Here is a 12,181-nt window from a genome sequence, read left to right as displayed (position 1 = left end):
CCCTGCCCATCTCACCCTCCTTAACTTGATCATTCTAATTATATTTGGCAAAGAGTACAAATTTTGAAGGCCGGTCACGGTAGCCGAGCGGTCTAAGGCATGTACTGTCTTCGCTCGCTTGGAAACCGTGGTCATGGGTTCGAATCCCACTCAGGGCATGGATGTTTGTGTGCGTTTTTCTGTGTTTGTGTACAGGTAGAGGCCTTGCGACGAGCCGATCACCCGCCCAAGAAGTTCTACCGAATGTCTAAGATCTAGAAAAACCAAAGTGAACGGAGAAGTTAATGGAGGTAGGCCTAGGCCCAATGGGGCTGTAGTGCCAAGGAAAAAAAACATTTTTTTTAAGTTCATTATGCATTTTACTAGTCTCCTGTCCCTTCATCACACTTCGGTCCAAATTTTCTCCTCAGCAACCCATTCTCGAACACCCTCAATCTATATTCCTCCCTTAATGTCAGAGACTAAATTCCATATCCATACAGAACCACAGGAAAAATTAGCTGTATATATTCTTCCTTCTTTTGAGTGTATGTGGACAGCAGACAAGATGACATAAGGTTCTGGACCGCCTGGTAGCAAGCATTACCCGTATTCGATCTCTCCTAATTTCCTCCTGAATCAAATGTTGATTTGTTGCTGTTGTTCCAAAATATCTGAACTGTACCACACTTTCAAAACATCTGCTAGCTTTCTTTATGCCATCATTTTGTTCTCCATTTTGGTGATGAGACAGCAACATTAAGCGTTTCTCTGCATTTAAATCCACCCTCCTTACTACCACCAGTTAAAGTTTCTCTGGTTTTCTTTATAGTATCTGTATTATATCCTAGTAGATTCACATCATCAGCATAGACCAGCAGCTGTGCCCAGTTTAATTTCAGGCCCACCTGGTTTCCCTGGACCTTCCTGGCATATTCTACAGCAAAGTTACAAAGGAGTGGTGATAGAGCATCTCCTTGTCTTAGACCATTCAGGATAGGAAAACTGTCAAACAAATTTTTACCTATATGGACTTCACTATACGTTTCATTTAAACACATTTTAATCAGCCTAATCAGTTTCATGGGTACCCCAAACTCTATGAGAATACTGTACAATACTTCTTTCCTAGAAGAATCATAGGCTTTCTTCAAGTCTATGAACTGTACTGTCTCACTGTATTCCCATTTTTTCTCCAGCATCTAAGAAATGCAAAAAATCTGATTAGTAATTGAACTGTTATGTCGAAACCCACACTGATGATCCCCAATAATTTCATCTATGTATGGACTTAACCTTGAGAGAAGAATATTGAATAAAATTTTGTATGAAGTTGATAGCAGTGATATCCCCCAATAATTACTACAGTCAGTTTTATCACCCTTCTTGTGAACTGGTACAATAATAGACTCCTTTTACTGATCAGGCAATTTTTCCTTATGCCAAACAGAAGACATTAGCTTATGGATTTTAGAACTAATATTTTGCCTCCTGCTTGAATAAGTTCTGCCAGAATTTGATCACTACCTGATGATTTACGCTTTTTCAGCTTTGCAATAACAATTTCAACCTCAAAAGGCCGCGGATCACGTACTAACAGCTCGGCTGTATGTATGTGTATTTCTATCTGCTCCACATCACTGACCCTATGTACATTCAATAACTGAGAGAAGTTGTTCTTCCACCTGTTCAGAACGTTGCTGAACTCTGCAAACAGACCACCATTCTCATCCCTCACTAAGTTATTTCTAGGTTGGTACCCCCTCTTAAATTGGGTTCAAGTCCCAATAAGGTCATTTGATCTTTTTCAATTGACCTAATACTTCCAGTTGCACTATGGCCCTGGGGTCGACTCAGCCTCTAACAGAAACGAGTACCATGAATTAATTAAATAATTTTCCTGGGAAGTAAAATGCGGCCGGAGCATAAGGCTGACAACCTTACCGCTATCTGTGAGCTGATTGTCTAGATAATGTGGGACCCTCAACGTCTCATAACCCTATGGGCCTTCATGGCCTGTTACATAGCTTTACTTTTACTTGTATAGATCCCTGTAATTTTCTTCTTCTTACTCTACATTGCAAGCTCATCAATTTTGTCATACAGATATTCCATCTTTTTTACCTGAATTGCCTGCTGACTTCACATCTTATATTGTTCAGATTAGCCCCATTTATTTCACTTGATTCCTGTAATCACTTCAATTTTGCTCATTTCTTTTCATCTAATAATTTTGAGCATCCTTCATAAAACCATGGCTTACATTTCTTCAATTCATGATAACCTAGACTCTCTTTGGCTGAAACTTTTATATTCTCTCTAATACTTTTCCAAGCTCTATTAATATCCACCTCAGCATCTAAGTTTTCCAGAGCTGCAAACCTATCTGCGACTTCTACACGATACTGCTCTTTATCCTCTACTTAGTTTAATTTCTTGAGACTGAAACTATCCAAATGAACACTGTGCACTGTTTGTTTTCTTACTCATTACCACACTACAACATAATTAAAATCAATATATATGGCTGATTTACAAAGCTCATACAACAAGGAGGTTGCTACTGATACTATTTGTGCCCCTGATGACCATCACATATACCAATGAACAGGTTATTTTCCCTGCAAAGGCTACTCCCAAGTAAAGCAAGGACAATTTCTAAAAACCTTACCTGAAACTAATAATTCCTTATCTGAATGACAGCACATCAATTCTTTCCAAGTACCAAGCTGAAAGGCCCCAGAAAGATATCAAACAACTTCAAAGCCTGGTTCATATGCTACTTGTAGGCATTATCTGACCCATTTGGCAGTGAGAAAATGTTCCAACATTGTTTGCAAGAAATGTTTAAAAACTACTATGTGCTGCAAATATGTAGAGCTAATGGCTAGATATGAGAGGAGTTCAGCGTTGGTTAAAGCATAATATGTTTATGTATATCAACAGATATTACAAAATAAGAACAAACTGATCACATATGATTAAAATTTCCCAATATAAATCAGTTTACTTGTTACAACGCAACGATACTAAGAAGTGCACGAAAGTCCATCAAACCTCTCTGATGTAAAGTTACATGGCGCGCTTAATTAGGGGTCAAAAGAGCAGAAAACGTAAATCTTCTTGTCTCTCATTATATACAAATACAGTAAAAAAACTGTAACGTGTAATTGTTCATCATTAATTCACAGAAACATGTGCTCAAATATAACACAATTACTGGTATTTATTTCTGTAAGTCAAATATTTAATTCCATACTAATGACGTTGCAGTGTAATGGTCCCCGCTAATTTTCAAATCATATCCCAATATAATCGAAGAATCTTCAACAGATTCTCACCAGTGGTAGATAAGACACACTTCCTAATCGCAAAATGTTCCAAAATTGCGATACGGCATAATACACTGTTCTAACGCATTTTAAAGGGAACGACAACTTTTACCATTACTTTCAACAGTTCTGAAACTGCCATGATATGGCAGTAATTTGCTCAACACAAATGGGTACCCCGAAAATTAAGGTGTTGATTGACCGCAGGCAACATTTATCAATAATTAACACCGTAACTAATTTTAATACTTTACAAAATAAAATATGCTGCATACCTTCATACAATCTGTCAGAGGCAACACTCGTCCTACATTCGCTTCCAACAGCGTCAGCCATCTTCTTTTCTTCTTCTTCTTCTTCTTTGCCCTTCATAAATTCCGCCTTTGTGTGTTTTGCTTAGCAACCAACCTCACGGCTTTTCTATATTTCAATAGCCTCTAACGTTCTTCTTAACATGAATTAGTAGACCTTCACACTGGCCTTCCTTTTGGACGGTTTCTATTTAGTTTTATGTTCAAAATCTTCTCACAGGTTTCATCTTCATTCATTCTGAAAATGTGCTCAAATTGGACAAAAATACATATAATTTTTGTTTTAGCCTTCAAAGAGAAGCTATGGACATTTTCATTTTGTCATGTTACAAACCTGCACGTAGACATTCAAATTTAAATTTATTACTACTTCATTCGAAAAAGAGCTCGCAGTTTGTACGTGTAAAAGAATGAGTGATATTTAACTTGTATGTTAAAGAAAAATGCTGCAGCAATGAAGAGAGATCAGTTGCTTCATAATGAGTTACACCTACCACTTTAGCATCTCTGTGGCATTGCCTCAAACACGGTCGCAAATATACCGACTGGTGGGTAATTTGTAACTTGGTGTTATCTGCACTGGTCAGTTTTCTTTGATAGGTATGGGCGGTATGGAAAATTAAAGTGGGTGGTGATTATACTCCTAACGCGTTAACCCATACGATCTTTGCAGGGGTGGGCTGTATAGTTCGGTAGAGACGGCTTCAAATCCCCGGCAGTAATCTTGAAGGAAGATATCGCCTTGAGAATCCCAAATACACTTTCTTTCCAGCATCACCTCACTTCAGTGGTATGAACCCAATGACTAACTGCTTTCCTGATATAGCCGAATCTCTTTAGACCCATTGTGCTATGCTGATCAAATATATTCTTAACGGGAATTATTGTGATCATTACTTAGCTCCTAACCAATGTGAAAACAACCAAATTCCACATCAAAGGCAGGGTCTGCTCCTCAGTGGGACTGTAGCTGGCAAGATACTTAATTAAACTTCAGATGAGTAATATTAATAAACTAATTGACAATAGATTTTCCGTCAAGTGCAACAATATATATTTTGATCACTTAATTATCTCATCTGCCTTACTGAGATAATTAAGTGATCAAAATATATATTGTTGCACTTGACGGAAAATCTATTGTCAATTAGTGATTGATAGTGTAACGGACCAAAATGAAACAATTCAAAATATTAATAAAATTTTGGCCCACAGTATAAAAACGTAGCACGAATGGGGAAGACAAGGAATGTGTATAGGATATTGGGGGAAAGCCAGAAGGGAAGAGAGCACAGGGAAGACCAAGGCATAGGTGGGTGGACAATATTAGAATTGATCTTAGAGAGATAGGATGGGATGGTATGGATTGGATAGATCTGGCTCAGGATAGGGACCAGTGGAGGGCTCTTGTGAACACAGTAATGAACCTTTGGGTTCCATAAAATGCTGGGAAATTCTAGAGTGGCTGCAGAATTGGCGGCTCCTCCAGAAGGGCTCAGCTCCATGAGTAAGTAAGTATAAAAACCAGCCAAGCAATCAGAATCATTCTCAGTATATGACATGGCAGAAGAGAGTTAGAAACATGATCGTTCTGAACATCAGATCCAGTAAGTACAATATACACTCTGTCGTCAACTTACAACAGACTTCCGTTCTGACTGACAGGTCGTAAGTCGGCCATATATTTATCAACAGTATTTTTTAACCTTGCTAATCTTTTTATATTTATAGTTTATTTTTAAAAACTTTTACATTTGAATCATCTTTAATTATTCATTTTTTTGTGCTCACAAGTCGACGACCAAGTGTAGTAATGCGCAACCATTTTTCTGTTTAATCCATGCCATTTAGCTACAAGAGAAATATACTGCTGGACATAAAGCCTAGCCTCTATTATGCTCTATGCTGGTCTCTCCTGCCAGCTGAAGTTAATAAGATCATCTCAGGCTATCAGCCATGTCAGTTTATTAAAAATTATATTTCAGGAACTATCTCACACCCCATCATTAGGTTGTGATGTGACATTGGAGCCATAGTGTCCAATTGATATATAAATGTGACAGTTTGGATCCAGTATCACACACCTGATGATGGGGACAGAGATGCTCTCTGAAAACACTAGTTATTTTCAACCAACTGACAGATGATAGCCCAAGATTCTGTTGGTATACACATTTCCTATTTGTACATGACATGTTCTGTCCATTACATCATTCTTTCTCTGCTTACCTTGACATTACTGAGTGAATAGCACAAAGTATGAAGCTCCTCATGAAAGTGCTCCACACCCTCAATTTGGGTGTTTCCTTCCACACAATGACAAACCAAGTTTTACCCCTCAAAAAACAAGGAAAAATCATGGTTTTATATTTTAATCTTTACAATTTTTGATAGAATATGAGAACAAAAATTATTTTGAACAGAAAGGAAACAAGTGTTTTCTAAATGTTATCCCCTCTGAATTTCATAATGAACATCATTTCAACTTAACCTTTATCATTCCTGCATCGCAATCTGCACTGTCCTATATTTTTACTTCATTAGATAACACAGCTTGCTCCAAATGATTGTACCAGAATAAGTGGTAAACTTTGGAATTTAAGATATCTGTACAATGGAAAGACTATACCATTCAGATGAAAGTTTAGTTCCAAATTTCTCATTTTGTCTCTGACCCTTTGAATAAAATTAAAACTCCTGAAGAGAAAGCAAAAACTGTGAAATCGGCACATGAATACGGTTAACTGATGCTACTCAAAAATGCTTTCATCATGTAACTAACATGGTGGCACCCAGATAACATACCATACAAAGATAGATTAAGCAGAAGCAGAAACACAAGTCAGGATTTAACTGAAGAAATGGAATCTTTCTACAAATCCTCATTTTTGGTGGTTACATGTCATTTGTTAAGCAAAGTGAACCACCATAACACTAGGATCCTGAGATGAACAAAATTAAGATCTAGGAACACTGAAGACTGTGCTGTCACATTTACAAATCTATGACCCTCCCCCTCACAAGTGAGGGCCAAACTGCCCTAACTGATAATTCAACCTATAAGACTTTTCAGTTATAGAAAATCACAACCTATCGTAACATTCCAACTGATAAGTGACCTCTGCAATTTTCAGAAAGTATTCCAAAGGACACAGAATATGGCCTGTTTATTGCCAAAACTTATACCCTATGCAATTCTTACATCAGAGCCCTCCGAAAAAAAAAAATGAGTCTCTCATAATCAACTAATGAAACAGAAAAAAATTAAACTTCTCCTTTGAGAAGCTGTCTAATTCATCCACATGGATGGGTTCCATAATGCATTCTCAGAATATGATTTAGACTGATTATAATCAATCACAAGAAACATGAAATTTATTTAAAAAAATGTATATAAAATTTAGAAGCATCTGGATATTCCATTCTTTTACATCTTGTTTGTATCTTAAATGATAAAATAAATATGAACTTATGGAAACATTTTCTTTATAGCAGCTGCCAACTTAGCATCACTTTCACTTTTCCGCTGCTTCAGTTCCTTTTCTTTTCTTCTTGCTGCTGTATTTCCTGGGTCTAACAGCTGAACCCGGTTCAAGCCTTCTTTGGCTTGCTCAAACTCTTGAGTCTCCATATAAGCAACAGCTCTCCGGAACAGAGCCTTTATATTGTTGGGTTCTAAAACCAGAACTTTGTTGCACATTTCTATTGCATATGAATAATTTTTATAGTGAAGATGACAAGAAGCAATATTGTTGCATAATAAGACATGTAAAGACATAACATCATCCCTCTGTTTAGCACTGAAGCCATCTTCAAAAGGTACAATAGTTACTAGTAATTTAAGAGCTCTGCTAAACCTGAAAAAGGCATCTCTGGTCCTTCCACACTTGTAAAGTTCTACACCACGTACCTTATGATGTACAGCTAAATCATACTTTTTACTGTCACTCCACTCAAAGATATAAGGTTCATTATGTATTTCTTTCAACTGAACTTTACATTTAACAGTTCTTGCTTTCAAACTACTTTCATGAAGTGTTTTTGGAACAAATGTCACAATCATCAAGCTTACTTCCATATGCAGCATTGTCCGAATGCATCTCTCAAGGCTTCTATCTATATCTGTATCACTGTCACCTACAATCAATGAACCATTAAAGTCTGAACTTAAATAAACGGATGCAGCTGCCCACTGAATTTCATCCAAGGCAATGTTCTCTGTTACTATATCATCAATTATTATAACACATTTTCCACCCTCTCGTGGTCTGTCACCCCAAACACCTTCTGCTATCATTTCCTTATGACAAATGACAGTAGTTTGCGAATTTAACATTTCCGTAAGAGTGGGATCCATTTTTAACTTTCAAGATACAGCCAACTTTTTTACAGGTATTTCAGTCATGAAACTTGAGCCCTTGTATCACTTCATTTATTCCGTTTTCTGAAATGTCACTGACGTTTTCGTTATGCATAACAAAACTTTAGGTGGCTTATATACTGCATCACAAATAATAATCTCCCAGTTTACTGGTTAGGCATCGGAAACTACAGTACTCATTACTTCCTAAAGGGGTTACTGAAACATAAAACATACAAAATATTAAATTACTATTTGTCTTAAGTGATAACGACAAAAACAAGAGAAACCAATCTTTCGAGCTACTCTATCCATTCACCTTTACTTTAATTCAAAAGCAATTTAAAGGCTGCTGTAAGTAATTAAATGTTGCCGCTGCATTGAATTTGAGCTGAAAATGCAACCACTAATCATTCAGATAGTCATATTCGAATCCCGGCTAACTCGTCGTTAGTATCAATTAAACAACCTGATGAACGATCATTAAATGACAATATCACGATATGTGTCACCAAATGTAACTCTGAAAAGTCGTTTCTTAGTTTTTAAACATTTACCTCAACTTTTAACCACTGCGTTCATAAATCGAACACTTATGCCGAGACTTCTCAAAATCATAAACATCATAAATCGTACGGGCGATATTTCAACATCAAGGTCGCCAACACCAGTTTATTTACCGTTACAAAGTTACATTTCTCGCATTTGACACATTGTTGCCACTACAGAAAAATTGTTTCACGATTTAAACTTCGATGAACTTTCTGCTTATGGTCTTCTAAGTTGTGACACCGTGTAGTCTTGTGAACGGATACAGACATTCAGGAGATACACGCTGCCATCTTCACGAATGTAATATGTCGCTTTTCGTCACGAGGGAAATACAATTCTGAGAAAAAGTCTACTATTTCAAGGGACACTGTTGCTTCACGGTATAGGAAATTGAGAAAACGCCGCATTTTCGGGGCCCTCGTTTTCTTAGAGGGGAAAATGAAATGTTGGTGGTGAGAAAAGACGTTCATAATTTCTCTGATATGCTTTTTTTTTTCCATTGGTGCAACTCGAGTTGCCACCAACTGAAACAAATTTTGAATGATGGTACAGTTTTTTCAGACTTGCAGTGCATAATTTACGTATCAGGCCTTTCAAAATGAAAGCAGAACCCTTAGAATTTGTCTTATGTGATAAGATATAATACCCCCCCCCAAGCGTCGATTGCTTATTGTAATGAAACCAGTCATAAACGTCTGGGGATTTGTTGGATGCATGGTATACTATTGTGTAATGCACTTAGTACAGTCTGTGGACTTTCATTCTTATTATTAACACATGCACATATTTCAGGAATAAAAAGTGGAATATCTAATGACAAAATTGACAAACTTGCAACAAACAGAAAGACCAAGGACTTTACATGGTTCTATATAGGGGAATAAATGAATTTAAGAGGGGTTATCAACCTAGAAGTAACTTGAAACTACTACTGCAAAGTTGAAAAAGGTATAAATCACCAGGTACTGATCAAATTCCAGCACAACTGATTCAAGCAGGAAGCAAAATATTATGTTCGAAGATCCAAAAGCTAATTACTTCTATTTGACATAAGGAAAAACTCGCCTTATCAATGGAAGGAGACTATTATTGTACCAGTTCACAAGAAGGGTGATAAAACTGACTGCAGTAATTATTGGGGGATATCACTGCTATCAACTTCATACAAAATTTTATCCAGTTCTCTCAAGGTTAAGTCCATACATAGATGAAATTACTATGGATCATCAGTGTGGGTTTTCACTAACAGATCAACTACAGATCAGACCTTTTTTGCATTTGTCAGATATTGGAAGGGAAAAAAATTGGCGTACAATGAGACAGTACATCAGCCATTTGTAGACTTCAAGAAATCCTATGACTCAGTTAGGAGGGAAGTATTGTACAATATTCTGATAAGAGTTTGGGATACCCATGAAACTAGTTAAGCTGATTAAAATGATTAAACAAAATGTACAGTAATGTCAATATATGTAAACATTTGTCTGATAAATTTCCTATTGAAAATTGTCTAAGACAAAGAGATGCTTTATTGCCAATCCTTTTCAACTTTGCTTTAGAATATGCCATTAGGAAGGTCCAGGAAAACCAGGTGGTACTGAAATTAAATGGGACACATCAGCTGTTGATATATGCTGCTGATGTGAATATACTGGGTGATAACATAAATATCATAAACAAAAACACAGAAACTTCAACTGACACTAGTAAGGAGGTTGGTCTAGAAGTAAACATATAGAAATGGTACAATAGGCCAGAAGTGGCCACAGTACAAGGGACTTAGTCCCACCCCACTAGCAATAAAACATAGAGAAAACTATGTAATGTTGCTGCCTTATCACCAGAATGCAGGGAAAAATCATGAAATAAACATAGTCAACAGATCCTATGAAAATATGTCACAGTTCAAATATTTTGGAATGACGGTAACAAATCAAAATTCTGTTCATGAGGAAATTGACAATGAATCAAGTAATGCTTGCTACCATTTAGTCCGGAACCTTTTGTCTCCTCAGGTGTTGTCTAAAAAATGTAAAAATTAGAATATACAACTTAATGTCCATTATTTATCGTTCCTCAATATTGCAGCACTCTTCCATTCACCACTCAATTTTAGTTTAACATTATACATCTCAACATTACATGTTTCGGCCCCAAACGGCCATCTTCAGATGTCTTGATGTTACAAATATTTTATTGAACTGTGTTAAAATCACACACTGTAGTCTTCTTTTTAAGGTAAAACCAGATAAAATCCTTAAAAGTTTCTATTATACCCACGTTATTTTGGTGCATATTGTTTCACCTCACATGGGGTGTCATCCATTTTCATATATGTATGTCTGTCCAGGGTGTTTTGTCTCAGTAGCTTGCCCCTCACGTTCATAGCCTACTTTTCTGTTATGACTGCCATATTCCCCTGGCTTGCATGTTTCCTCCACAGTGTGTGGTGTTGTCTTTACTAGTAAAGACTAGTCTACTAGTTACTAAAGGACTAGTAAAGACAACACCACATGCTGTGGAGGAAACATTCATGTTATTTCTGTCACTGAATATCATGCAAGTGTAATTCAGTAAGCACCCATCGCATTCTCATTAGCTTGGAGTTCAGACCCTAAAGTTCATTTGTCATACCTTACATACCAGAAGAACAAAGAGAGAAATTAAAATATCTTATTTTAAAGTAAAACAGATACGAAAACATATGAACCCATGAGAACTGCAATGACAAAGGCTTGTGTACAGCATCTGCATTATACTTAAAGGTGTGTTAGGTAAAATAGGCAGCAAAAGATCTGAAATGAGAAAAAGGGCATTGAAAGAGAGCCGTTGTCTGCATAATGACATGTGCATGTTATGAAAAGCAGGCAGGCTATGTACCACACTTATCAGCCTGATCTCCCTTTTCTTCACAACAATCAAATTTAGAGTTGATGATGGCAGGCCTAGTCGCTTGGCTACATCAACCCTCTTCTCTGGTGGGGTTTTCTCCACCTATAATACACAGTCGTTCTTCTGAATCCTGAACTTCTTTCACAGGGAGAAAATTGTTTTAAAGATAATGATGGCACTAACAATAACATGAAGCACTGCATAGGATCGAAAACACATGATGAACTGTGTACTCAACTAGGCAAAAGCATGAACTGAAATGATTCACACTAACATACAGGAAAGTTGTTCCAGCTGGACCAGGGTCTCCCCAGCCCCCTAGCTCATTGTCTGGTAGGTAAGATGGGCTCAAGGTCACATAGCCCAAAGCTAACAAACATTTGTGTGATGTTGCGCTTTCTTAAAAACGCAATTCAGGATTAACATTCTTCAGGACTAAATACTAACCAACACGTGGGGAAAATGATAAACTGAAAAACAACTGATGTGGACTGTATTCCCATAGTTTACATAGGAATTATTTAGAGACCATAGCAACTGAACAATGGATCTGAGAAAGCGATACATCTGGGAACAATAGATCATGGTTTCACTATATAAGATAAAGTTGTCCCTGTGCTTAATTAACTAAGCACTACACCATGAAGGCATATTGGGCAGCAGATGTACAGATCCACATTTTCTTCACCTTGACACTAGTTGGAAGTAAGTGGTCAACTTCACACGCCGGCCACTGTACCCCTGGGAAAGAGCCC

At 37.0% G+C, this 12,181-nt stretch overlaps 2 protein-coding genes across 3 annotated transcripts in view; both read right to left on the bottom strand.

Moving 5' to 3' along the window:
• LOC111863321 (atlastin) overlaps positions 1-3,698 on the bottom strand; it is a 56,844-nt gene extending 53,146 nt beyond the window's left edge. Inside the window, exon 1 of the mRNA XM_023849534.1 lies at positions 3,587-3,698. Within this exon, the coding sequence (XP_023705302.1) occupies positions 3,587-3,683 (97 nt within the window). The 5' untranslated portion in view covers positions 3,684-3,698. The remainder of the gene's footprint in view (positions 1-3,586) is intronic.
• Positions 3,699-6,969: 3,271 nt separating this feature from the next.
• LOC111863325 (peptidyl-prolyl cis-trans isomerase FKBP62) lies at positions 6,970-8,649 on the bottom strand. 2 transcript variants are annotated; one of them, XM_023849548.2, is made up of 2 exons: positions 8,540-8,649; positions 6,970-8,201 (listed from the first exon to the last, which is right to left on the bottom strand). In XM_023849548.2, the coding sequence occupies exon 2, from the start codon at positions 7,977-7,979 to the stop codon at positions 7,092-7,094; it is 888 nt and encodes a 295-aa protein (XP_023705316.1). In that variant the 5' UTR covers positions 7,980-8,201; positions 8,540-8,649; the 3' UTR covers positions 6,970-7,091. The 2 variants fall into 2 exon arrangements, with proteins under 2 accessions (XP_023705316.1, XP_023705317.1); XM_023849549.2 differs by lacking the exon at positions 8,540-8,649 and adding an exon at positions 8,302-8,533.
• Positions 8,650-12,181: the final 3,532 nt, after the last annotated feature.

The sequence above is a fragment of the Cryptotermes secundus genome, unplaced genomic scaffold (genome assembly GCF_002891405.2).
Source record: "Cryptotermes secundus unplaced genomic scaffold, Csec_1.0 scaffold159, whole genome shotgun sequence".
In the NCBI taxonomy this organism is placed as follows: Eukaryota; Metazoa; Arthropoda; class Insecta; order Blattodea; family Kalotermitidae; genus Cryptotermes; species Cryptotermes secundus.
Note: the sequence above shows the minus strand (reverse complement) of the source record. Positions and strands in the feature narration are given on the sequence as shown.